Source organism: Leuciscus leuciscus (assembly GCF_965113295.1).
Source record: "Leuciscus leuciscus genome assembly, chromosome: 2".
Lineage (NCBI taxonomy): Eukaryota > Metazoa > Chordata > Actinopteri > Cypriniformes > Leuciscidae > Leuciscus > Leuciscus leuciscus.
The window spans coordinates 46,744,784-46,771,997 of record NC_138726.1 but is presented as its reverse complement, the minus strand read 5'-3'; the positions used below and the strand labels follow the sequence as shown (position 1 = coordinate 46,771,997).

Genomic DNA, 27,214 nt, shown 5'->3' with positions numbered 1-27,214 from the left:
AAAACCTCATACAGTAGCTCCACCCGCCTCCATTTAGAATGAAGTGCTGCACACATTTTGGAAAAGGTCTCTGGTTCTTTGCAGTCAAGGGTAAATAAAGAACTGGTTGTTTGAATAAGTACAGTGTTTTCTTTACTAAAAAAACACAACGTTTGTAAAGGCTAGCGTTTTATGTATTTGAGTAGAAAAGAGAGTCTTAGTCTGGTATTTGCCATCATAGCCAATACAGTCTGTGAATAACACTTTTTGGCCAAATGTAAACGACAGGAAAAACTGAACGCCTACATAGCTACAATAAACATTGTAACCTGCAAGTTGATGAAAACATGAAGCAGTGCACTTACTGCCTCAGATGCGGCCATTCTAATGTCTGACAAATCTCTGACATTCTCTGGTGATAAAACTTAATTTGAGCTTGGTTTTGGTCAATTGTTAATAATAATATAATGACACCTGCAAGTGTGTGACCATTCATAAAGCTACAATACTAACTTTGACAACCACTTTACCTCCAAAAATCAGAGGCGGCTCATTAGTTTGAATGGGCATGACACTTCTGGTCTCACTCCTACAACCCCTTAACAATGGTTTCCAGGGCAACACACTTTCACCCCAGTACAGTAGAGTGTCCTTAGTGTCTCCCATCTGTCTGTAAATTGGCCTCCTCTGAAAGAAAGGCTCACTTAAGACTTTCAGATGAGACAAACCTTTGACATGCATTGTTGAGTTGTGATTTTCTGCATGAATGTGGGTAGATAATCATTGGCTGTTTACTTATTGCCCTTTCCAGTTGAGAAATTCTCTTGGGGATCCTTGAAGACTTTGCTAATCAGGACTAAAACAGCAAGTTAAGACGACATCTAGTTATAAGTTATAAGTTATGAGTTATGAAGAGAGTTTTACCTCCTATTATTAAGGAATGATGTTGACCACGAAGCAACAACTATTTCATAAACGTGTCTAGAAGTTTCCAAAAACAGGCACAGCAAATCTCTTGTCAGCTTTTTCAGGCCAGAATCTGATTTTCAGCTTGTGTTGAAAACCTAAAGCTTTTTTATTCGTCACAGAGAACGAAATGCCCTTAAAAAAACCAAAGCAGCACACATTATTTAAAAGTAAAACATAAAAAATTGCTTTAGAAACAGATTATCTCATCTGTTATTGTGTGCAAATATAAATGCTGATGCAACACTTCTCGCAGACAACGACACTTCTCGTTCAGCCCTTAGTAAGTAATTACCACATAAAAGAAACAAGCAGATCACCATTAAAATGGGAGCCATTTTAGATGAGACTGCATGCCGGTCTGTTGTAGATAAATGTTCATCTGCTATCAGTTTTGTGAATATAACCAGCAAAACTGTCACGCTCAGACAGGCTAAGAAAATGAGACAGGCTTCAGTGTCGGGTTATTTTATGCGTACAGAAGACATGTTTAGTCTCAAGTGAATAACACTTCCACCACATGTGACGACTTACACTGACAACGTCTCTGCAATGACTCTTTCTGCAAGTTTTATTCCTTTTCGAGTCAATTAGCATTGATATAATTAGTCTGAGATCTCCCTCTTTCTCTTTTCATAGCAGTAATTATTATTTTTGGGGCTTTAACCTGCTAGATATAATCACACAGCTGTGCTGACCATAACAGTCACACAGCATCGCAGAAAGACAGCTGGGCAGCAGGCGTATACATTAATAGCTTAAGGCCAAGGCTGAAATGGAATTTAATGAAACCTTTAAGAGAATTGGAAACTTTCCTGATCAGCTTATAATACTCACGAGAATAACTGCAAAGAGTAATAAGAAATGAACCCCCCAGAGGGATTGTGGGTAACAGCCGGCACTGACCTCCTCCGCAGTGCAGGCTGCAGTCCTCCCAGCTGCTGTGAGTCCACAGGTGCATGTGCTCTGGCTCCTTTACTGAATCACTGCTGTTCTCCTGCGAATGGTTCAGGGCAACCGTGTACTCATAGTGGATCCCGTACGTTTGATCGTGGAACAGCAGAACCTGGGAGAAAAATGAGATGAAGAGCATTCAGGCTTTTACATTCAGTTTGGTCCAAGGTAATACTTTTAATCAGCAAAGATGCTTTAAGTTGATGAAAAGTGATATTAAAGACATTTATAACGTTACAAAAGGTTTCCGTTTCAATTAAATAAATGCTGTTGAACTTTCTATTCATCAAAGAAATCTGAAAAACAAAATGTATCAGTTACCACAAAGAATTAGGCAGCAAAACATCTTTCTTTAGCAGCAAATCAGCATATTAGAATGATTTTTGGAGGATCATGTGGCTGAAGACTAGAGTAATGATGCTGAAAATTCAGCAAGTGTAGGTCTCATTTCTTGGTTTCATGTTGAAAGGATGTTTGTTGTGAATATTTAGATCTGGTGACTTTGCATTGCAATGATTGCAATTGTTGTAAGGCTTGGGTGCAGTTGCTCGGCCATAGAAACCCATTCCATGAAGCTCTTTACGTACTGTTCTTGAGCTAATCTGAAGGCCACACGAAGTTTGGAGGTCTGTAGCTATTGACTGCAGAAAGTTGGTGACTTCTGCGCACTGTGTGCCTCAGCATGCGCTGACCCAGCTCTGTGATTTTACGTGGCCTACCACTTCGTGGCTGAGTTGCTGTTTTTCCCAATTGCTTCCACTTTGTTATAATACCACTAACAGTTGACTGTAGAATATTTAGAAGTGAGGAAATTTCACGAATGGACTTATTGCACAGGTGGCAACCTATCACGGTACCACGCTTTAATTCACTGATCTCCTGAGAGCGACCCATTCTTTCACAAATGTTTGTAGAAGCAGTGTGCATGTGCCTAGGTGCTTGATTTTATACAACTGTGGCCATGGAAGTGATTGGAACACCTTAATGCAATGATTTGGAGGGGTGCCCAATACTTTTGGCAATATAGTGTATGTGGCCGGTTGCATAAACTGCTTAGACTAGTCTTACAAGGTTGTAAATTGTTTTCTTCAAGACGGGTAACTTCTTAAATTCAGTTAAATAAAATAAAAAGGTAGATTTGTCTAATTTGAATCTGAAAAGTAAGACTGATAGTACCAAATAGTACATCTCTAGAGGCCTGTGAACAAGCGCAAGGTCTGATTTTAAATGGCTACCAAAATGCCATGAGGAAAGAGAGATCACTTCCATTCATTCCCATAATCATTTCCAGGGACTAGACTAGACTCTGGCCTCCAGCACACTTTATCACAAGATCCATCTCATGGCCATTTTCCTCACTTACTGTGCAGACAGTGGAGGTTAACAGCCTCTCAAAAAGAGCCGTCTTCCTATCAGCCAGTGGCTAATGACATGAAAGAAAGTACACACAAAAGAACACATCCAAACAGGTAGAAGTACATTCAAAAGACCCAACAAGCCCGCCAACAGCAGATGCACAAAATATACAGTGAGTAAATCTCATGAAAACACATCCAAGTCACATTTCACCCCACAATCACAAGTAAAATTATTTAAAAAAAATTGTTTAGGGCCATTCATACAAATTAAACACATTTTCTTTAATGTGTCCATCATTTAAATCAGCATACAACAAATACATATGCAAAATTTACTCAATAATGTCAAATGTAAAAAAAGAAAATTGCATTGGTCAAAAATGGCCCAAAAAGTCTTTATTTTCCTTATGCAAAATATATAATTCTTTCTTTTCTCCTTTGGAATTGAGTACATGACTTTGACAGGTTTTGTGAGATTCAACTTCAAATCACTGCATTAAACAATTAAAAGAAAGGAATTATGTTTTAATTACATACCACCACATGCCACTGAAACGTCATGGTGAGGTCTGTAAGTGAATATTCACACTCAGTTCAAGATTGGCCCAAAGGCCTACATGCTCATATGGTTTATCCGGCCCTGGGAACACTACAGATTCTTCTCACCTAATTTGGAGTATTTTGCATCTATTTAGTTATTCAAAGTCAAACAAAAAGCCTCGATCAGAAGCTCCAAAGCTGACCAGAGGCACATTAGAAATTTAGCTCAAATATTCTAAATGGGTCTGAAAACACTCTGACCGTTTGAAGTGGAGCATCTGTGCGCCAGAGGACGTCTGTGAGGAAAGCATTTTCTAAAGCCTGCTTCACTGCTTCATTATACTAATTAGAGATCTCTCTCAAGACACCTTCTAGCTCTCCGGACTAAACAAACCTTTTTGCTTTAAACTCTTGGTGACTGTGAGGGAATGGAGATTACAAGTCTATTCTCTTCATCATAAAGAGCTTTGAGGATATATTAACTGAACCAACGTGCTTGAATTAGAGGATTAGAGGACTGGGTTTCATTCGATAATGAGCAGTAATATGCTAATCTATAAATATAGCCGCAAGCAGCAATAATCGGGGTCCAAACATAAATGATAGTTTGGATTTGATGAAGCAAGTTGGCAATACATGCTGGTGTCAAAAGGGATAAGTGAGGAAATCCCTTAATTCAGCCTGCAAAAATGTATGTCTTTGAGGAATAGATGAATGAATTGATGGACATAACAAATAAAATGGTCTTGGACATGGACAACAATATAATTAATCATGTCTGTTTACTTGACATATATTTTCAACATTATTAGGATATAGAAATGTCACAGGTCAGTGACAGAAGAGAGGAAAACATGATGCTTAAAAATGCAGCAGTTCTTCTTTTACTCAACATAAAAAAAAATCTCCAGCACAAGAAGGCCCAGGAAAAACCACAGGAGTACTACACACCAACCATTCAATAGGCAACACAAAAGAACTGAACTAAACTGGGTATAAATACAAAATGAGGCACTAAACTAGACACAGGTGAAACTAATCAATTAACTAATCAGAAACCATGCTGACAAACAAAGGCATACTCAGAAACTATGACAACTAGGGGTTGGAGAAAAAAATCGATGCATCGTGATTCTCTCTCCAACGATTCTGAGCTTAGTTTTTAACCAGGGCCCTGTACCATGAAGCCGGTTTAGGTGGTTAGCCAGCTATGTTTCAGTTTAGTTTCCGCCAACCCTGGGTTTTAGGTACTATGAAAGTAGCTTGGCTTTAATCGGTGTTCGTTGCCATGGTATCTTACGCTGCACGGCTAACCTGCTCCGGGGCAGGTTATGTTCTGGATTCAAGATCTCAGACTGAAGTTTGACCAATCAGCTGAGAGCAAAGAAACATATAGGTGACGTAACTTATTCCCAGTGTCTGTTACAATGACTTCACCTTTTCTTCCAAATCCTGTGGACATCGCAGCGCAAATTGTTTGACGAGCACTTCGTAGAGAAAGAGTTTTTAGCCAGACAAAATCCCCTTGCCTTTCCTGATAGTTACTTGTATGAAAGATACAGATTTTCCGCGGAAGGAATGTCTTATCTTTCCAAACTTCTTGAGCCGCACATAATGCACTTCGAATTCATGCACTTACTGTTCCGCAAATGGTATTGCGTTGCGTTTTTTTGCAAGTGGTACATTCTTGTACGGTGGGTGACGCACAGAAGCGCGGGGAAAACACGGTTTGTCGAACCATTCGTAAGGTGGTCCTCGCTCTGCAGGAGTACATGAATCGTTTCATTAATAGTGTTCCCCGGACATTTATCGGCCATGTCCATAAAAGAGGGCTTTTATAAAATTGCCGGTAAGATATATTGATAGGGCTACATCACATGAACACATTTTTTGTTTTTGTTTTTTTTAAAGCAAATTGCACAAATGTACTATACAATATAATACATGTTAAGAATTATTTTAAATCTTTATTATTATTCTGTTAATCTTATGATAGGATTCCCTAGCTTTCTTAGTAGTACAAATACGTTCTATATTTATGTAAAATTTTGTATATATGTATGTGTAGCCTATATGTGTAATATAGCCTATAGCCTATTTTTATAATATATAAAAAATGTGCATGTATCATTTTTTATATATTATAAAAATAGGCTATAGGCTATATTACACATATAGGCTACACATACATACATAATTTTACATAAATATAGAACGTATTTGTTTAACTTACACATTAACAATCAGCAATCTTTCTCCAACAGTCTTCTCTTGCTTTGGCAGCAGAGACCGTATTGTTTCGAGCTTGAAATACATATTTAAATTCATCGTAATTCTGAATGATTATCTCTTGCTCCTCCGCGGAAAAATATATCGCTCTCGCTCTACCCGCGATTGGTTGTTCAGTGTCGACGTCACTCTTTTATGTGCACGCGCGCGTGGAGTAATCATAGCTTAAGGATCAAAGCCTGAGTTGACAGAGAAAGTTGATGAGCTGCATCATGGTACCAATAAAGCCTGATTACATCGGTTTGGTTTTGTATACTCAAAACTAATCCTGTAACCTCGAGTTTGTTCAGCTACCTTCATGGTACAGGCCCCTGATGTGCGATGACGCCAAGTTTGCTTTAGAAACACCCGTAATCTGCTTGCTTCCAATTCCTCACACACATACACCACTCAAACTTTCCGTAAAATAATCTTTCATAAAGTTCGGAAAGGTTGAAGCGAATAACAAGGACATTCACAGGCTTCATTGCACAGGATGTGCTGTGAGAGACGCGCACTTTGTTTGATGTTACACTTGAAGTGTGCTGTCTCGCCTGTCTGTATTAACAGTAGCAATAACAGTAGCACTTTTAAATTACGTGGGTTTTCTAATCTGCTATTGACGCTTGCTTGTTGGTGTGAGATGCATTCTGGGATACCTGGCTATCTCAAGTCCGTACAAGTCACCTCTCGATGCATCCTCGGTAAAAGGGGCAGGATCAAGAACACATCCTGGGATTTGAACTGGACTTGGCTAGATGTGAACTTTGAATTGGAACAGTACTTGGCCAGCGACTGATGACGTTTCACAAGTCCACAAGAACACAAGTACAGACAAGAACGCATATTGAGAAATGGTCCGTATCTTATAAACCATTTGATGAATCCAAAATCTTTTGTCAACTTTTTGACGACTGAAGTAAAGCTGTTCTGTAAAACTTTCCAGTACAAATATCTAAACATTCTTAAATCAAGATATATTAATGCATATACTTGAGAGCAAAATGATTTAAGATATTATGTCTTGTTTTCTGTATCAAAATAAGAAATATAAATTTGTTTTCCTTTTGAGTTTAAGTTTAAGTTTATTTTTCTGGTCCCATTGGCAGATATTTTTTTATCTTAACTTTTCCTAAGTCATTTTCAAGTAAGTGTATCCTGATTTAAGAATGTTTAGATATTTGTCATGGAAAACAAGACAAACAAACTGAAGAAGAAAATATTTTTTTGCAGTGAACCTTGAATCCAATACAAGTTGCTTTGGATAAAAGCGTCTTCCAAATGCACAAATGTAAATGCGTACAATATGAGTAGTGGATACAGAAAGTTACTGTTTGGGTGAGATTAAAATGGAAAAAGTAATTACTAAAATACTCACTAAATTAATAAATAAAATAATTACTAATGATTACTATTAACATTTGGAATTACTTTTATAATAATTACAAAAAAAGAAAAATACGAAATTAAAATTGTAGAATGGCAGTATTAATTGTTTTGAGAGCATGGACCTTGGTTTGGAGAAATGTGTAAAATTGCTAGAAATGTGTCTCAAGATATGTGTTTTCTGTATTTCTTTCCGCTGTGCTGCATTGAGCTGTTTTTGCGTTGTGATGATGAAATCATTGCAAGTCTGTGTAGACACATGGTGTGGAAAAGCAGCTCTAGACATCAATGAGGGTGAAGACTTCAGGTTTAGCTCTGGCTCCATCCCAAAAACATCTGCATTATTGCTTTCAAAACATTTTGCGTGATATGTTTTCCATTTGATTTATGTATTTGCTTTGGATTAGCCAGGCTGCCATGTTTTCCAAATATAAATTCACATGTTGTGCTAATCATGAAGTCGTTCATGATGAAGACAAATATGCTTTAATTATATTTTAAATCAACTAGAAACATGGAGAACATGGCAGTTACAGTCAGCATGAAATCAAAATTGCCCCCATTTATTTTCTTAAAGTGACAATTCAGCCAAAAATGAAAAATTCTGTCATTATTTACTCACCCTCATGTTGTTCCAAACCCATATGCTGTTATTTTTTCCATGGAACACAAAAGGGGAATTTTTTTTGATGAAGCTTCACGCAGCTCTTTCCATATAGAGATCATAGTGACCATAATAATTGCTATAATTAAAACAATGATTTAAAATTCACAGACAGGGTTTAGATTAAGCCAGGATTAGCCCTTAGCTCAATTAGGACATTTAAGTAGATTTTTTAAACGCTCCTTAGAGAAAAAAAAAAAACATTACTGGTGTGCATCTTGAGACAAAACAACGGCACTGACATATTTTAAGAGATGTCACTGCAAGTTGCTTTCAGTTAAAAAAACTCAAACATGCATTTTAGTCTGGGACTAGCTTAAGCCTCGTCTGTGAAACCGGGGGTTCATTTGACATACAAAGTGTACTTAAGTGTCTTAAACATACATCTGCAGTTTCAGTTTTTAAAAAATATATATCTTTTAAGATTTAAAGTACACTACAAGTGTACATTAAATGCAGTTAAGTGCACTTCTTTTTCATAGGGGTGAGTAAACAGAATTTTCATTCAATGTTCATGATTCAATCAATTTCCTGATAAAACCATGTCCCGTCCTACAGTCTTTCTTAATAATCATGTGATTACAGAAATAAAATGAGTAGTGAATGGCATTTTACGCTGAGTTTAAAAGCACACTGCATCACGAAACGTGTGAAAGACGGTAAAGAGCTAAGAAAGTGAAAGGTGGATGTTATGACCTAATGTTTTTACCATGAGATGAAGTGGAGTCTTAGTGGGTCCCTTGGCAGACATCTTTTCCCACAGTCCTCTCCTCACATAGCGGACTGTGGTGCCAGCAAGCTCAAACTCCCCTGGCAGCTCGATTTTCCAGTCATTGTTTATGGATCGCTTGCTGGAGTCCTTCAGAGCTGAAACCAGACAAACAGGAACAAATATATCTAAATCACATTACACAAGCATCATTCCATCAAATTGCTCTCTTTTATCAAATAAAACAAAATAATTGTGTACATATTGACATGAGGTAGACCTGAGTGAGTAGCTAATTTCAAAAGGACTATATTCCTAAAATGCATGAGAATCTTTTTGTGTATAGTACCATATTCATTTTAGTATTTACAGTACATACTGTATGATGCTTATATTGCATATAAGTCATTAAAAAACATTATTGATGTACAGTCACATGCATTACATTTTAATTTGACTCAATACATTTCATCGTGGGATGCACAATATTTAGCTGATCTTTAGTTTCTTAATTACATTTTTTGTTAAAGTTAATTTAATATTGGATTTTTGTTTAAAGCATATTTTCAGTTTTAAAAGAGAACCTATTACACTTTTTTGAAACTTTCTTAGTGCAATATTGCTGTTTTGAGTATGAAAAAGGTCTGCAAAGTTACAAAGCACACAGTCACACCCAAAGGGAGTTATTCTCTATAACAGTAGACACTGTTTTGAAACCTGAACTCCCTGAAACGCCTTCAATATAGTCTTGAGTTTTCTTTCAGGAACAAACATGCCACAATATTCCTTATTTAAATAACTCTTGCCCAAGATATGTGAAAAAAAGGGGACGAGGCCTGGTTGAATTGCATTAGTGTGTTGAAACTTGTGGTTATGGTAAGGGAGGTGACATTCAAAGCAGTTGACCAATCACAACACTCTGGTCCAGCCAACCAATCAGAGCACATCGCGCTTTTCCGAAGGAGGACTTAGGAACTAAACGGGGTGAATTTCCCGTACAACGACATAACTCACTGCTTAACCATCATAATACGGTGCATCGTTGTAGAAAATGACTAGCTACTCTTTAACACAAAATAGGTGCCCTCCGATGCCTGTTGAAGACCCCTAATGTACAAGTACAGCACCGATTTAAAGGTATACTTCATGACAGTAATGGTGGGGATTTAAATATATTCTATAGCATTTTTATCCAAAACATCTCTGCCTTTAAACAGTCCAGAATCCAGAGCAATTTTTCCCTTTTAAAATGGACCTCAAACACATTCTCACCATCCATGCATTTGAGTCAAATGAGCTATTGCATATAATTCTTCCATCATTACCTCACATTCATCCTATTTTTATACACATACACGACTACATTATTGTTTCTAAGCAGTAGAAACTGAAGACATGTGATTGCCCACAGTCTGCTGCAATGAAAGCATAGCCTGGTTTGTTTTGGAGAGCATCTGCGCTGAGCTCAATGGGAGGGGTTCACTTTCATGTCACTTCAAGCTTTTGGCTGGAATAAAAAAATAAAAAAAACGATTCTGTTCTCTTACAAAAGATGGCAAACCAGACCCAAACTAGACATGTTTACATCTCCCTGCGTATGAATTACAGAATGAATCCTGCCAGTTCAACTTTAGCTGAAAGGCTTTACAGAACAAAATGCATGCAATGCTGCTTAAACATTTAACCGAAATGAGACATCTTATAGTAAGTCTAAACTTTATAATGTTATGAAACTTAGTCTATAAGATCTGAGACTGTGGGCATTTTTGATAAATTCAAACCAGGCAGTCATGTGATCCTGACCTTTGGGAAAATGGATGTTTATTTGAGAATATGAAGAGTGAAGCGTTATTGTAAACTGTCAGCATTATGTCTGTGAAATTGGACGACAAGACACATTAATTCTGAAAGTTGAAGGCGTCTTTTTAAAAAAACCTGACTCATTAAAATAAATTAAATCACAATGAATATGCTCATCAATTGTGGGCCAGCTGGACAAATAAAGTCTTAGTTAAGTTTCATGAGTTACATTCTCTCAAGTGCGTTTCACTAAATACAAGGGTGAATATCACAAAGGTTAAGAATATGTCTGGCATATTTCACCCTAAAATAAAAAGAAAGAAAGAAAAAATGAAAGCCTGTTAATAGACAATTATGATTAAGTCTATAATGATTACTGTAATGTGGGATAAAATAAAAATATATATAATCAACATTGTATTGCAGAAATAATGAGAAGTCTAAGGTGTAATATATACATCAATATACAAATACATTGCCATCCTTTTGTGTGTGTATATATATATATATATATATATATATATAAAATAAAAAAATAATTAGATACAATTTATTAAATGTAATTAGAATTTGGCGCATAAATGTGCTTAATTGTCATGAAACTATGATAAAAAATTACCCAAACATTGTTTTCTATGACACTCACTCACAAAAGTGAGTATTTCATGGGCAAAAAAAAAAAAGTGTTTTCTTAGTATTGCAGGTGTAGAGCAGAATAAAGCAAATTAATGTAAAACGTCCTTATTGTGAGTTTTATCCTAATGTGACAAGCAGCTTGTCAGCATTGAAGCATCATTTGTCATAACGTAGAACAAGAGACACCACCTGGCATAGTTCCTATCTACAGCCATTATCGAGTTGGTCCCATCTCAGTGTGATCCATTGTGTGGCCATTTGGAAGACCGTTGTTATGGTAACAGGTTGAGTAATTACCCAGAAAGCTATGGGACGGCTTGTCTTCCACAACTTTGATTCGTCGAGCTCCCACTGGAATGACAGCTGCCTCAATGTAACCTTTGGGAGAGAGAGAAATAAGGGGAGAAACCAGTGAAAGAAGATTGGAAAATGAAAAAAGACAAGCTATTTCAAACTGGTGCACAAGTGGGCAGGCACAGGTGCATGTTTCTATAACAATTTATGGAAATATGACGCGTGTGTGCATGTGTATGTCACTACAAATAGAGTACTTTCATAGCCAATCAAAGCAGACCATTCACAATGATTACGATAAGTCTCAATCAATACATCACTACACTGAGCAAAAGGAAAGGACCCTGAAAGAAAGGAGATAACAGCACACAAATGGCTGATGCTCATGCGTATATGAGTAATTGCCATCAATTCAGCTCATTTAAAGAAGAGACATTTGACGTTGAGGTCTCACAGACACAGGCAGCTTCGTGAAACATGTTTTACAGGGCGAGATTAGTGTTAACCTGACTGGGATGATTTGACCTGCAGTTTGGATGACAGTCTGAAATGATTATTGACAAGTGTTGGTTTCATTTACAGGCCCACACTTTGCACCAAACCAGTTTTAGGCCAGTTCAAACAGCAACAAAATACGGTTGTCAGTCCTGTATTTGAGTCCATAATACAGTTACGTTCACACACAGTTCAGTTAGTAGGAGTGACAATCGCATTCTATAACCAAACAAAATTTTCAGGATTCACAACCACATTCTCGGAGAACCTTTGCTGTGTGAACCGAACCGGACTGGACATATAGTTGTCTGTCACATCATACAGTGCGAGAGAGCTGCTCTGCGCTGCTCAAACGCGAGTCTACCATGTGTCTGTAGCTTATAGCGACGGAGATATGAGCTGTGTGTCATCTGAAGGTTTTAGATCCAGTCACTGTCCACCACCGAAGCGGCTCCTGTCAATTTTGTGTGCTACATATGACTCAATTGCTAAAAGCTGCTGACGGTTAATGAAGATTTTACGGATGAACTCGCGGCTCGACTGGACTCTTGTCATGTCAAAAGTGATAATACTTTTCAGTTTTATGGACGTCGCCATCTTTGTCACTGTCGCTATGGTTACTGGTAAGAGAATACGGGCTTGACTCCAGTTGCACGTTCATACAGAAAGTTGCTGCTGTAAGTTGCTGTGTGAATGGGACATTTTGGGACTCACATCTGTAAGTAAATACGTTTGTCAATCCCAAAAACTAACAGTGTGAACGTAGCCTTAAACTCACCGTATTCCTCCTGGCATGATCACAAACATGCGGTTATCACTCCACATAGAAAAGACCACCACCCCCTGTTAAACACCCAACACCACATGACCATCCACCTGATTAGCATAAAACACATCAAACCCAGATTAAAAACACACACTCATCCACATCCCACCACATCTGGAGGACCTGAAATAACGTCAGACTTTCAGGATTAAGTTTCTATTTGGTTTTGTTATGGAAAGTAATTAATCTCAAATAATGAAAGTTAAGGATATAGATGTTGGACTTTCCAATAAACATTTTCTGCCAAATGTTTATTGGTCTCTCCTGGAAGACGGAGTAAAATTTGTCAGGGAACACTACTGTACCAGTGATGTCTAGCTATTAAAAAGGAATAGTTCACCCAAAGACGAAAATTATGTCTAATTTTCTGTCCTCTGTGAAATGCAAAATGATGATGATGTTATGGTGAATGTTTGAGTTTATTTTTTTTACTATTTTATTGTGCTTTTATGATTTTTTTTGTAATTTTAGGGCGCTTTGCAGTATAAATCATCATCCACTTTCATTCTATGGACAACAAAAGCTCTTGGATTCTAACCTGACATCCATTTTTCGGTTTCACGGTAAAAAAAAGAAAAAGAAAAGAAAAGAAAGGAAGTCATATGTGTTTGGAACAACATAAAAGGGTGAGGACAGTACTTTCATTTCTGGGTGAATTACTCCTTTAAAGCCTCAGTAAAGACATTGGGGTCATTGTTCAAGTAAGTATCTTACAACAGGCAGGGACTTCATTTTGCTCCAATTTTACACATTACATACAAATGAGGGTGATGCTTCTAGCTGAGCATACACTACCTTTCAGAAGTTTTTTTTATTATAAATGAATACTTTTATTGAGCAAGGATGCATTACATTGATATTGCTACAAAATAATTATATATCAAATAAAAAATAAATGTTTTTTTAAAACATTCTTTTTTGTTCATCAAATAATCCTTAAAAAACTAAATTTTACAAAAATATTAAGCAGCACAACTGTTTTCAACACTGATAACGTCTAGGTTACTAATGTAACATCCATTCCCTGAAGGAGGGAATGGAGGCGTTACGTCAGAACAACTGACGAATTGGGGATCTTGCCTGTGAGCCCAATCACCTTCGAGCATAAACAAAACAAGCCAATGGACATTGGTGAGTGAGATTTGCATCGCGAACCACATCCCGCGAATCGGGTTTGAATGGAATCGTACTGAACTCAGCCATTCAAGTTTTGCGCTGAGGAGCCGAGATGGTGTCACAGCCATTTCAGTGGTGGTACAGCAATTGTGGCAACGGGACGTAACGTGTCCGTTCTCTCCTTCAGGAAACGGGGGTTACATTAGTAACCTAGCTGTTCCCAGACATTACGTCTGAACAACTGATGAATTGGGATCCCTACCAAAACGCTGCAATTGCTGCCACTTCCAGAGCCCCACATAAGCCTTGGGTACCCCACATATAGACACCACATGGTTTCACTGGGCCATCGGGGCAGGATGTGCTTTATCGCCTCAGTCTGCTTCTGGGCGGTTGAGAACTGTTGGGCGAAGTCCTCAACCGCACAGCCGAAGAGGCCGGCCTGGGATATGGGGGTGTCGAGGAACCGGGTCCTCTCAGCATCCCACATATTGGCCAGGTTCAGCCACAGGTGTCTCTCCTGGACCATGTTAGTGGCCATCACCTGACTCAGGGAGCGTGCGGTCACTTTCGTCGCCCGGAGAGCGAGGTCAGTGTATTAGTCCACACCGTCACCCTCAGGTCACCCTGGCCACGCAGCTCATCGAAGAGCCCTGGGTCAGTCCTACCCTTGTGCATGTCCCTGAGCATCTGGGCCTGGTAGACCTGCAGAGTGGCCATGGCATGCAGTGAGGCGGCTGCCTGTCCCGCGGCTCTGTAGGATTTCGCCACGAGAGTGGACGAAAATCTACAGGCTTTGGAAGGGTGCTTAGGATCACCGCGAGAAGAAGCACTCTGAGGACACTGTTGCATCGCAATAGAATGTTCAACCAGGGGAACCCCAGTGTACCCATTGGCAGCGGCCCCGTCGAGGGGAGGAAAGGCGGAGAAGGCCGACGAGTGATCGCGGAAAGACAGTGGTGCCTTCCAGGACCTCAAGACCTCCTCATGCACGTCCGGGAAGAATGGCATTGAGGTTGGACGCTGGCGTTGACCAGAGGCCGCACCCAAAAACTAATCATCCAACCGCGAGCGCTGAGGACAGGGTGGAGGGTTCCACTCCAACCCAATGCTCGCGGCGGCCCGGGAAAGCATGGCCGTCAGCTCGGGATCAGACTCGGGCAATGCTGGCACACCCGAGGGCGGCAGCACTGCCGAATCCTCACTTCCCGAGGACTCATGCCCACCTTGTGATGCTGCGATCGACATAGCATCTTCCTCTGGGGCGCCGAAAGAAACGCGGGGCGCCTCCGAAGAGGGAGCACCGTGCTCAGTCGGAACGCTCACTTACGACCTCCAGAGGAGATGTGGATGAGGGGACTCTACCTCGCGAGAGGTCATTGAGTCTCGACCGTATGTTGCGTAATGTTGCGATGGTCATGTTCCCGCATAACATGACTCATCCACAAACGCTGCCTTGGCGTGATCAACGGCCAAACACGCAAGACAGCGATTGTGCCCATCAGAGTCAGAAACTGTTCGACCACAACCAGAAGTGCACGGGCGAGGCATCTTTAAAAAGATGTGCCGCGTGCAAGCTCTTTTTGTGAGAGGAAATCTCCGCAGATGTTGAAGCGCACAGGGAGAACACACTCACTGGCAGATCACTGCACAGATCAGCAGGCAATGTGAACTCGCTGAAATCGCTGTCACACCAACACCGGAGAGTCGCTCGTCTCGAAGAGTGCTGAGAAGAGGATGAAAAACTCAGGAATGGCTTGTGGAGTGAAGAGATGATCTTGGCTCCGAAGCGAAAACATACTGCGCTATGCCGGCGTACTTCCTTATATACCCACGAGGTGGGGCAGAGTTACACATGCAAAACCCGCAGACCCAAGGCATTTCCATTGGCTCGTTTTCGAAATTTCGAAGGTGATAGGCTTTCTATGCGAAACCCCCCATTTCGTCATCACTGACGTAACTCGTAGTGACCACGAAAGGGAACAACTGATACTGATAAAACTGATTTTTTATTTAAAAAATGGAGCCTTGGTGAGCATAAGAGACTTGTTTCTTAAAATCTTACTGAGCCCACATTTTAACCATATTGTTTAAACTAAACATCTGCTTCTTTTCAGATGATTTTATCAAGCTGAGGCATTGAGAGAGACTCATAAACACAAGTACAGGACACATTGTGCAAATTAAGCACAACAGTTAAAGAATCATTCTTTGAGAAATCAATCTAATGTTTAGTGGTAACAAGTAAACATTTCAATAAAGACTTATCATGAGCTCTGAAGTTAAGTGATTAATTGTGATTCTTCAGAAGCCATAAGTCAGTCAAATTCATTATTAAATTAAGTAACTGTCACCATGGGAACTGTGGCTAATGAGCATGAGCAGCGACATCACACTCCCATGGAGAATTTTTCAAACTCAAACTTACAATATCTGAGTATTTTTAATAAATTAAATATATTTCTATTTTAATAAACATTGCAAGTCTCTTATGCTCACTAAGCTTGCATTTATTTGATCAAAAATATAATAAAAGACGAAAACATTGTAAAAATGTTTTTACAAATTAGAAATAAAACATATCATTTAAAGTGCAATTTATTCTTGTAATGGTAAAGCTGAATTTTCAGCATCATTACTCCAGTCTTCAGTGTCACATGATCCTTCAGAAATCCTTCAAATATGCTGATTTCCTGCTCAAGAAACAATTCTTATTACTATCAATGTTGAAAAATATTGGAAATTGTGATACATTTTTTTTCAGGATTCTTGATGAATAGAAAGAATTAATTTCTTTCAAAAAAACTGACCTCAAATTTTTGAACAGTAGTGTGCATATGGAATGGGAATAGGAAAAATACTTCCAGTAGAAAGGCTGCTAAGAATGTGGTTAAATGTGAAAGTGGAAGAAGACCTATCTCTCTATAGGAGTAAAATTCATGACTGCTCTTGAAGATCCACTAAAACACACCTTCACACAGTGAGAACTGGTTTCAGAAGCCCAAAAGATTCATTTAAAGACTTAAAAGACGAAAACATTGCCAATGAAAGAAATTGGTCAATTCTGGTCTCTTGAAATGCCTGGAATGATTGTTTGTCTTTTCTCTTTTCTTTGCTTGTCAGATTACATGTGATCTTTTGTAAAAGCAGACTGTACAAAATCAACTGTCCTTCATGTCAGACTGTATTGTGGTACACACGTTAGCTAAGACTAACAGCACTGACGGGCCATTTTACTCCATCAATCCGTGTCACATCCACACGCACAAAGCCAAAAAAGCACTTGTGAAAAGGGGGAATTTGTGGACTGTGAATTTGAGTTAATTTCAATATGATCATAATATAATGGGAATGCTAAATAACAAGAATTATGATTTAGTCTCTTGAATTTGTCTTAGACAGCAATAATTGTACAGTGTGCTGTGCATGCAGCTTTAGACTAAGTAGTCTTTATTTGGCTCAGCAACAACTCCTGGCAAAGTATAAAGTCCTTAGTTTTGCCCTGACTCGTTCCCTGTAGGGCTGGGCATACATACATATTCCCACATTCAGCAGTGGACAGGATGATAATGGCCTGAAGCTAGAACAGCTGAAGACCATAGGGATATTCGGTATTAAAGCAGTTTTGGGAGGCACACACTGACATTGGAGTCATCCGGACTGAGTCCAGTGAATAGCATATAACCCATGAGCAAGAGTCCTTACTCAGCTGATGAGGGAGAGCAAAAGATTTTCAAATGACAAAAACGTTTTTTAACCTCATTTACAATGTTAAATCATTCACAGACACAGACCTTGTGGAGCATGTCAGTTAAATGAAAATGTCGTATTAAACAGAAAATGGAAATTTGTCGTGACAAACTTTGAATTTTATCCTCTGGTTAGAGGTTTTGAAAAACAATATGAGAAAATGTTAACTTGACAAACCAATACAATTATACACACTGTTCATAAGTTTGGGAACACTACAATTTTGAAATTCTTATTCAGTTAGGATGCATTCAATTTATCAAAAGTGACAGTAAAAAACATTTATAATGTTATAATGTTTCTATTTCAAATAAATGCTGTTCTTTTGATCTTTCTATTCATCAAAGAATTCTGTTTTCAACATTAGATGCCAAGGCAACATTTTAAAGTTTTATAATCAAATTTTATTTAAAGGTACACTGTGTAACTTTTTTTGTTGTTGTTAAAAATAACAACACTAAAAAGAATCTTATTTCATAAATATAATAAAAATCGTACTGATCACAAACTTTTGAACAGTAGCATATACGTTGTATTGAAATTAATCAGGACATCAACTCTCATAGTATAAAGGTGTGTTTAATATAATTATTAAAGAGCAGTTAGGTGTTAATCCCATAGAATAGTCCATATCAAAACAACCTGATAGATGACAAACACACACACACACACACACACACGTCAAACCATGCATCTTACATGAGAAACACTTGAGAACAGCTCTGGGTTTCGACATCACACACGTAGAAACCTTCTTACAAAGGCTATGAGGGACTGAGAGACACAAAACCAACATGGTCAATGGAAGAGAATAATCACTGTGGATCTTTGTTAACTTCAATAAGCCAACACTAACAACTCCAAACTGAAGACAACTACAAAGAAACTACAGTAGTGGCCTCTTGTATAATTTAGCCTACAAGACCTGTTTTGTTGAGCACCAGCAGGCCTGTTGACGCACTACAGCAAGACTGAGAGCTGCTTTAAGTTTGTGTTAACATCAGAACACAAATGATTCTATTATTCTCCTCTGACTCACCCATCCCTTTGGAGTGGTTGAAGTCTCCTTTGATGATCCTGCAGGATTTGCCATCACCATTGCAGATGCCACACCGATCTTCTTTCGCAGATGAACCAATGATGCCGTCACAGCCGATTTTCTGAAGGAGGCAGAGTAAAAAGAAAAAAACTACTTCTATTTCACGATTCATGAGTTACAGAAATGTAAATTACATATTCATGAATGGACTCTTGTCTTTATCTTGTTAAGATTTATCTTATTAGGGACCTATTATGCTTTTTTATCCTTTAGTGTGTAATGTTGCTGTTTGTGCATGAAAAAGGTCTGGGAAGTTACAAAACACAAAGTCACACCCAAAGGGAGTAATTCTCTATATCAGTAAGCACTGTTTTTGAACTCCGTGAAACGCCTCCATTGTAGTCTCGAGTTTTCTTCCGGGAATGAACACGAGGCCTGGTTGAGTTCTGTTAGAAGTGTGTTGAAACTCGCAGTTATGGTAAGGGCCGTGACATTTCTGAAACACGCTCAAAACGGTTGACTGACGTGGCCACTATCAAGTGTCATTGTATGAAAAGAAGCTGTGTAAAGATTCTTTAAAAAACTGTGCTTTTCAAGAAAAAAAAAACCAGTATGTAAAAGGTCGAAATATCTTTAAGTTGATTTCTCCACTCAGTAAATCCATCCATTGGGCTAAAAGAACATGCAAAGGCTAGTGTTGATAACACATCAGGGTTGAGCCATAATATACTTTTGATTTCTTTGGCACAACATCAAGTCACATAAAGTATAATTGCTAAAATGGTTGGATATCTTCAAACACAACAAAATCATGCCTGAAAATAAAAGCACTGACATATCATGTAAATCTTTAACGAATAATTTCAAAAACCTAAAGTACTTTCCTGCTGAAAATGTCATTAGTACATTTTGTTGTAAAACTGCTGTATTATCTGGATGCACAGGAAATCATTCTCCATTTCACCTTAGGAATTACACAGTGTGCAAACAGAGAGAACCGTTCTGATTGGGCAAACAGAGAGAACCGTTCTGATTGGTTGTATATGATCGAATGTGTCATGTCACACGTTTTTAGCCCTGACAAACTGGAATCTTGTCTGGTTAAGATGCAGTATAAATCAGTATACACCAGAAAAAAAACAATGAGAAACTTTTGACAACAATCAGAAATTAAGGTATAACATTAAATGCACTAAAAGAATAGTTTCGTTTTGATTTTGTGTGTAAATAATGTCCAGCTTTCATGAAATCCAGGTAATCTCTGTCAGTGATTTTGTTCTTAATAGGCTTGCTTAAAAGTCTGAACAGAGTGGAATCGAATAAACAAACAGGAAAAGGTCACTATAATCGTATTTTCACTGGAGGATTCTGGCGCTGATCATCCGTTCACTCCCTCTAGATGACACAAGAGCTGCATTCAGATCGTGAATATGAGCGCTATCCCCAAAACAGCAATTCTGGGATTGTGGTCAGCAAAAACCAGGCCAGGAACTGACCCTGAATCTGCTCAGGCCAAGCATTGTTTATATTATAGCATGAAGGGATGTAGTCAATGTTCAGGCCTGATGAATCCCTATGCTCACTTACAGTAACCACACGTGTGTGTGTGTGTGTGTGTGTGTGTGTGTGTGTGTGTGTGTGTGTGTGTGTGTGTGTGTGTGTGTGTGTGTGTGTGTGTGTGTGTGTGTGTGTGTGTGTGTGCGTGTTAAAGTGCACACAGTAAAATCACTTCCAGACACTTTGACCTGTTTTTCAGTCCTGCTTTCTATTAGTGAAGGCGGCTTGCAGACTGTGACCTCCTTTCAGTCTTGTACTCTTACTAGTGGCCATTGAGCAACAGTGTGGTTGACTGTAGAAACAGCGGTCACAACTAAGCTGTGTGACTAAATTATGAGCACAGAAAAAGTGTATACTTTTGAGTGTGTAGCAGAAGAGTAGGCAAGCTTTGGGACATACTACTTTTAATTCTGTCTTTAAGGCTACATTTATATTACATGGTTCAAGTGACCCAATTCCGATTCTTTCCTCCCATGTGGCACAGATCGGATATGACCCACAAACGTGTAAGCAGGAAAAAAGCACATGGATTACATTATTCTCAGATCGGTTTCAGACCTCATTCATATGTGGAAATATATCTGACATTAATGCCATGTAAACTGACAGATTGGATATTCCCCTGTCAATGGGAGTCGTACATCATTGAAAAAAGCACCGATGGCAAATTACGTCAACTCAGGTGGACACCAACCTCGGTGTCCCTCTTGACACCCTCTTGACTCATGGTTGGAGTCCCAATGGAGGACGAAGACTCAACCCAATGTGTTGCTGACCTTTAAAAGGCACCTATTATGCAAAATTCACTTTTATATGGTGTTTGAACATAAATGTGTGTTGGCAGTGTGTGTACACAACAACCCTATAATGATAAAAATCCACCCAGTGCTTTTTTTTTAATCCCCATAAATCATAAGCAGTGTCTCAGAACAAGCCGTTTTCAGATTTCTCAAGTGACGTAGATTTCACAAGCCCCTCCCACAACTGTTGACCAACACTGCCGTATTAGCGTAGACCCACCCTGAGTGAGCTAAACACAGTCCGCTATTGTTTCGACGCCGGAGCAGCCGTAGACAAGAATGTCTTCTAAGCAAATGAGATGTTTTGTTATAAGATGTAAGAATGAACATAGCAGTCGTCATTTATTCTCTCTTACTCGAGGATGGATCTGTACCAACTGCTCATGATCCAGCTTACAGTCTCTGGTGCGATAGGCCTAACGTTACTGGTTACGGCAGTAATGAAAGAGAGTGTGCACTTCTGTTCATAGGAGTTGTTTTACGGATATAAAGTTGACCAGTTTATAAAGCCCCCCCTGAAAAGGTGTGTATATATTTGTTTACTGTTAATTGTAACAAGTGTTTTGTGTAATTCTGATAATGAAAGGGAGAGAGAGAGTTTATGGATAAGACTTTAATGCACACTTCTTATACTGTGTTTATTCAGCTTTTACGGTGATTTTCTGGAGTAAAACTGACACTTCATCTTTTGTGTGATGTACAATAAACTTCACTAAACACATCAGTATATTTTTGGCCATCATTCGGACAGGGTCCGCTACAGCAGGCTTGTAGTAATAGTGAATAAAAGCAGATAACAATTAAGTTATGACCGTAATTAATACCTGTTCTATCTCCATACAGCATATATTCTCTGACTCTGTGGGCATCATTGTCCGACTCCGGGTCGAAATGAACACCGCTACTGAGAGTTTCTGTTTTGATATTATCATTCCATGAGATGAGATTGTCCTGACACTGAGTGTGAGCTCTTGAAGCTCCGCCCTCTGTGCCGGCAGCAGCTGCTCATTTGCATTTAAAGGGATACACACTAAAACGGCGCATTTTTCTCATCCCCAAAAAGTGACAATTTAAACATGCTGTAAAAAATGATCTGTTGGGTATTTTGAGCTAAAACTTCACATACACACTCTGGGGACATCAGATACTTTACATCTTGTGAAAAGGGGCATAATAGGTGCCCTTTAAAGATGGTGCGGAAAGCAAAAACTTGTATTAGTATTTTGCCTGCATCCATTGCAAATTGTGTCGTTTTTACTTCCTTTTCAGCTTAAGCTTTTCTGGGTCAGTACGTCTACCTTGGGTTGTTTTGTCAAGTGTACTGTATAGTGTAAATGCAGATATCAGATATGGGTCACTTTTAAAAGAAGATGTAAGCTCGTCATCAAAGAAATTGGATATTAGTCAATAAATCGGAATTGGGCATAAAGTTCTGCAGTGTAAATGCAGACTAACGGACCGCTCTGTCGCATAACTGCGTGCATCTTGACACCATTTAAACTGTCCTGTCAAGCATCTTGTCACAGTTAAAATCCTCCATATTCAATTTAATTTCATTTGCTACCATATCGGAGAGAAATGTAGTAGCACGTTGATCTGCCAGTCGTGGGTCTTTCATGCAGAAAACTCGCCTCATGTGTTTGCATAAAGATGCACTTAAAAGTGAAAAATGCTGTTGCAGATGAAATATAATGTGGATAACATTGAATAAATATAATTTTGTCAGGTTATATATTAATAGATTAATAGATATACTAGAGTAACTCACTCATCCAAGTCTATCATTGATAATATTATTACAAACATCCAAAATTCGAGGTTGGAGTCAGGTGTGGTTGTGACTGATATATCTGATCACTACCCAATTGTGTTATCTTTAAACCTGGCATCTAAACCTCCACCTAAACGCTGTAAGATAAAGATCAGTGTCCTGAATGAGAGAACACTACAGCAGCTTCGTGATAACTTGGAGAGTAAGGTATGGACTAGTGTGTATGAAACCCGTGATCCAGAGACTGCCTATGACAGTCTAATTCACGAATTAACGGAGTCCATCCACAATACCATTCCAGTGAAGACTGTCATATGCAGAAATGATGATCATCATCCTTGGCTCACTAAAGGGATTCTTAACTCTATTAAACGTAAAAATAAACTTTATAAGCTCTATAGGAAAAATCCCAATGATGAAAATAAAAGCAAATATTTTAAGTTTAGAAACAAACTCACTCATATTATGAGGAAGAGTAAACAAATTTACTACACCGAACATATAAATGCAGCCCAAGGTGACTCCAAAAGGACCTGGGCTGTGTTGAACAAGGTTCTAAATAGGGGCCAGAAGTCATCTGTGTTACCCGAATGTTCGAATGACAATTCGCCTTTATTAGCTGATAGTTTTAATGATTACTTTGTTTCATTAGGTGAAGATCTTGCCAAAAAAATCAGAACTCCCAACGGATCCTCTTTTAGACATTATCTCTATGGAAATTACATGCAATCTTTTTTCATGAAACCTACTGATAAAACTGAGATTCATAAAATTATTACAAATTTGAAGAGCTTTCGAACGGGAGGGGTTGATGGAATATGTAGTAAAATTGTGATAGCTGTTGCAGACATAATAGCACAGGCACTTACACATTGTATTAACTTATCACTTCTGTATGGTATAGTGCCAAGTATGACAAAAATAGCGAGAATTACTACAATTTACAAATCAGGCGACAAAAATAATATGGGCAATTACCGTCCAATTTCTGTTTTACCATCTCTGTCTAAGGTATTAGAGAGAGTGGTACACATTAGGTTAAGTCATTATTTGGATAAGCTTCATATTCTAGTAAGATCACAGTATGGTTTCAGGAAAGAGAATTCTACTTTTATGGCTGTTTTAGACCTTATTGAAAAAATTAATGATTCTTTAGACCAGGGTGACTGTGGAGTTGGTGTTTTCCTTGACCTATCTAAGGCATTTGACACTATTGATTTTAATATTCTTCTGGAGAAATTACATCATTATGGTGTTAGAGGAGTAGCACTTGACTGGTTTAAAAGTTACCTACATGGTCGGAAACAATATGTGATGATTAATAACCATATATCTCAAATGAAAGAAATTAAATACGGGGTTCCCCAAGGTTCAATTTTAGGTCCATAACTATTCATCATATATATAAATGACTTTGTGAATTCCTCTCAAGTATTTCAAAAGGTGATGTTTGCAGACGACACCAATTTGTTTTTGTCACACAAAAAAAATTGTTGTCTGGTTCAAGTGTAATAAATTATCTCTCAATAAACTAACTAACTTAAAAAAACTAACTATATAGTGTTCCAATCAAATATAAGGGCATCAGCTACAAAACAGTTTTGCCTTAATGTAGATGATGAGGAGATACTACCAACCACTTCTACAAAGTTTTTGGGGGTTCACATTGACAAATGTCTAAACTTTAAATGTCACATTGATCACTTGATATTGAAGCTTTCAAAATATGTTGGTCTGTTCTTCAGAATACGGCACTATCTTACATTACCTGCTCTTCTTACCCTGTACAAAACTTTGTTTGAACCTCACATTAGTTATTGTAATGTAATTTGGTGTAATACCTACCCGAGTCACTTAAATAAATTAATAAGTCTACAAAAGAAGATAATACGAGCTATATCGTGGTCTTGGTATAACACTCCCACAAGACCCCTCTTTTACTGCTTTGGTCTCCTCCGGCTTACTGAATTGAATATATACCTTAATGCGTGCATTATGCACCAGGTAGTTAATGTGACAAACAGCAGGCTATCTCAGCTCATTCCAATTACCGGTAGTAGTCCGCTTCACGCTCATGCCACCAGGAATAAACATCTGATCACCGGTAAAACTAGAAGACTTAAAAGTGCAAATTTGAGCATTACAAGTAGAGGCCCAAATATTTGGAATGAGCTAGATGGCAGGCTGAAGGTGTTGAAATCTGTATCCATCTTTAAGAAAACACTAAAAAAGGAACTTTTACGCTTATATCTATAACCTTTCCAGTAGCCTACCTAGACTACAGTAGATCCTAAAAGCATTGTCCTGATTTATTTTTTGTGTGTCTTATGTTGTATTGTGTTTTTTGTATGATATTATTGTTGTGTGATTGGTGTTAAAATCTGTTTTTCTTTTTTTTTTTTTTTTTTTTTTTTTTTTTAAGTATTTGTTCTTAATGGATTATTTCAAAATGTCCTCAGGCTCCCTATTATAAGCTTTGGATAGCTTCTCTGGGAGACCTGATTCACACATGACTGTATGTGCCATTTGGTTTGTGCCATTTGTTTTGATATTATGTGTGGGTGAACTAATAATAATAATAATATATACTGATTATTAATCACTTAAACCCCTTTATCTAAACCTCTCTACTTAATCGGCAGTCTCGGACATCTGCCATGTTTGTAGTTTTTTTAACAACTTTTATTCGCGTTTGTAGTTCTAATCAAATCCTTGTGCAGCATGCAATGGGTTGTGGGCAAAATTAGCTGTTACACCGTGTCTACACTGGACGCAACAGTTGAGACAGCTTGAGGCTGTCTAAACTGGACGCAACAAAGCGACTGTTACAAATCTATTTGTTCTTCGTGTCAGAAGTAGCGCGAGCCCTTGTAATACGTCAGAAATAAAGTAGGGCATCAGTTTACTGCTGGGAATTTGTCGCGCCGCATCCAGTGTAGACAGCGTCACTGATTATAATGGGTTCTATCTGCTTTTGTTGTGTCTTTTCATGTCACGCCACTCACGTCTGATGTAGACTTTGGAATACTCATTTCAACATACTACGATTTGGGACACACTAATTCTAATTTCAAATACTATTTGGGGAGGATAGTACGCAAATCTTTAAAGTACTTAATACTTTTATAAAAAAAGAAAACATTAAAATTATGTTAAATAAAAAGTGATAAAGACATGTATAATGTTTCAAAAGATTTATATTTCAAATAAATTTTATTTTTAACTTTCTATTCATCCAAAAATCCTGGAAAAAATGTATCACGGTTTCCACAAAAATATGGAAACCTTGACACAAAAACTGATAATAGTAAGAAATAATTTTTGAGAAGCAAATCAGCATATCAGAATGATTTCCAAAGGATCATGTGACACTGAAGACTAGAATAATGATAGAAAATTCAGCTTTGCATCACAGGAATAAATCACATTTTAGAATCTATTAAAGGAGAAACTATGCATTTTATATTGTAATAATATTGTATAATATTACAGGGTTTTTTTTACTGTATAAAAAAAAAAAAAGGCCATCTTGGTAAGCATAAGAGACTTTAAAAATCTTGTGAATACACACCTGACATTTTCCACTCACACACAGGTCGCTCTCATACGGTCCACATGGCGTTCCGTCCTGCACACGCTCTGCCACTAGTACTGGTGCATCACTGCCAATGGGTGTACAGTACAGAGCGCATGGCTTTTCTGGGAAATAAAAGCATACACACACATAAATAAATGCAGTAAACTGAGCTTTGAAGCTAAAGGAGGCACACGTTTTTATACTTTCAGCAAGAACACATGAAGTGCACTCACAGTAATATTTGGTGCACATGTTCTGAGGAGTCTACTTAAGAAGATCACAAGCCTGTTTCTGAGTGACGTGTTGTGATTTAAGAGCTGCAGTGATCACAAAGATCAAAGTTTGGCCTTTGTTTTTACCATTGTGAGAGCACTCTTGAGTGCTGCTGCTTTATTGCTTTTGACAGATCTGTCTGTCTGTTTGTCAGTCTATCCATCTATCTATATTGAACGACTTTTATAGATAGATAGACAGACCAAAAGAAAGAAAGAAAGAAAGAAAGAAAGAAAGAGAAAGAAAGAAAGAAAGGAAGAAAGAGAAAGAAAGAGAAAGAAAGAAAGAAAGAAAGAAAGAAAGAAAGAAAGAAAGAAAGAAAGAAAGAAAGAAAGAAAGAAAGAAAGAAAGAAAGAAAGAAAGAAAGAAAGAAAGAAAGAAAGAAAGAAAGAAAGAAAGAAAGAAAAAGAAAAATCTGACATTTGGTGGAAAGCTGTAACAATTCCAACATGGGAC

At 38.1% G+C, this 27,214-nt stretch overlaps 1 protein-coding gene across 2 annotated transcripts in view; it reads right to left on the bottom strand.

Annotated features, from left to right (window-relative positions):
* The window catches only part of adamts17 (ADAM metallopeptidase with thrombospondin type 1 motif, 17), a 132,502-nt gene that overhangs the window by 25,691 nt on the left and 79,597 nt on the right, over positions 1-27,214 (bottom strand). Inside the window, exons 14-19 of one of the 2 annotated variants that reach the window (XM_082154237.1) lie at positions 26,480-26,607; positions 18,781-18,901; positions 18,441-18,515; positions 11,558-11,638; positions 8,825-8,982; positions 1,852-2,011 (exon numbers count right to left, since the gene is read on the bottom strand). In XM_082154237.1, the coding sequence (XP_082010363.1) occupies positions 1,852-2,011; positions 8,825-8,982; positions 11,558-11,638; positions 18,441-18,515; positions 18,781-18,901; positions 26,480-26,607 (723 nt within the window). The remainder of the gene's footprint in view (positions 1-1,851; positions 2,012-8,824; positions 8,983-11,557; positions 11,639-18,440; positions 18,516-18,780; positions 18,902-26,479; positions 26,608-27,214) is intronic. The other variant, XM_082154238.1, reaches the window with a different exon arrangement.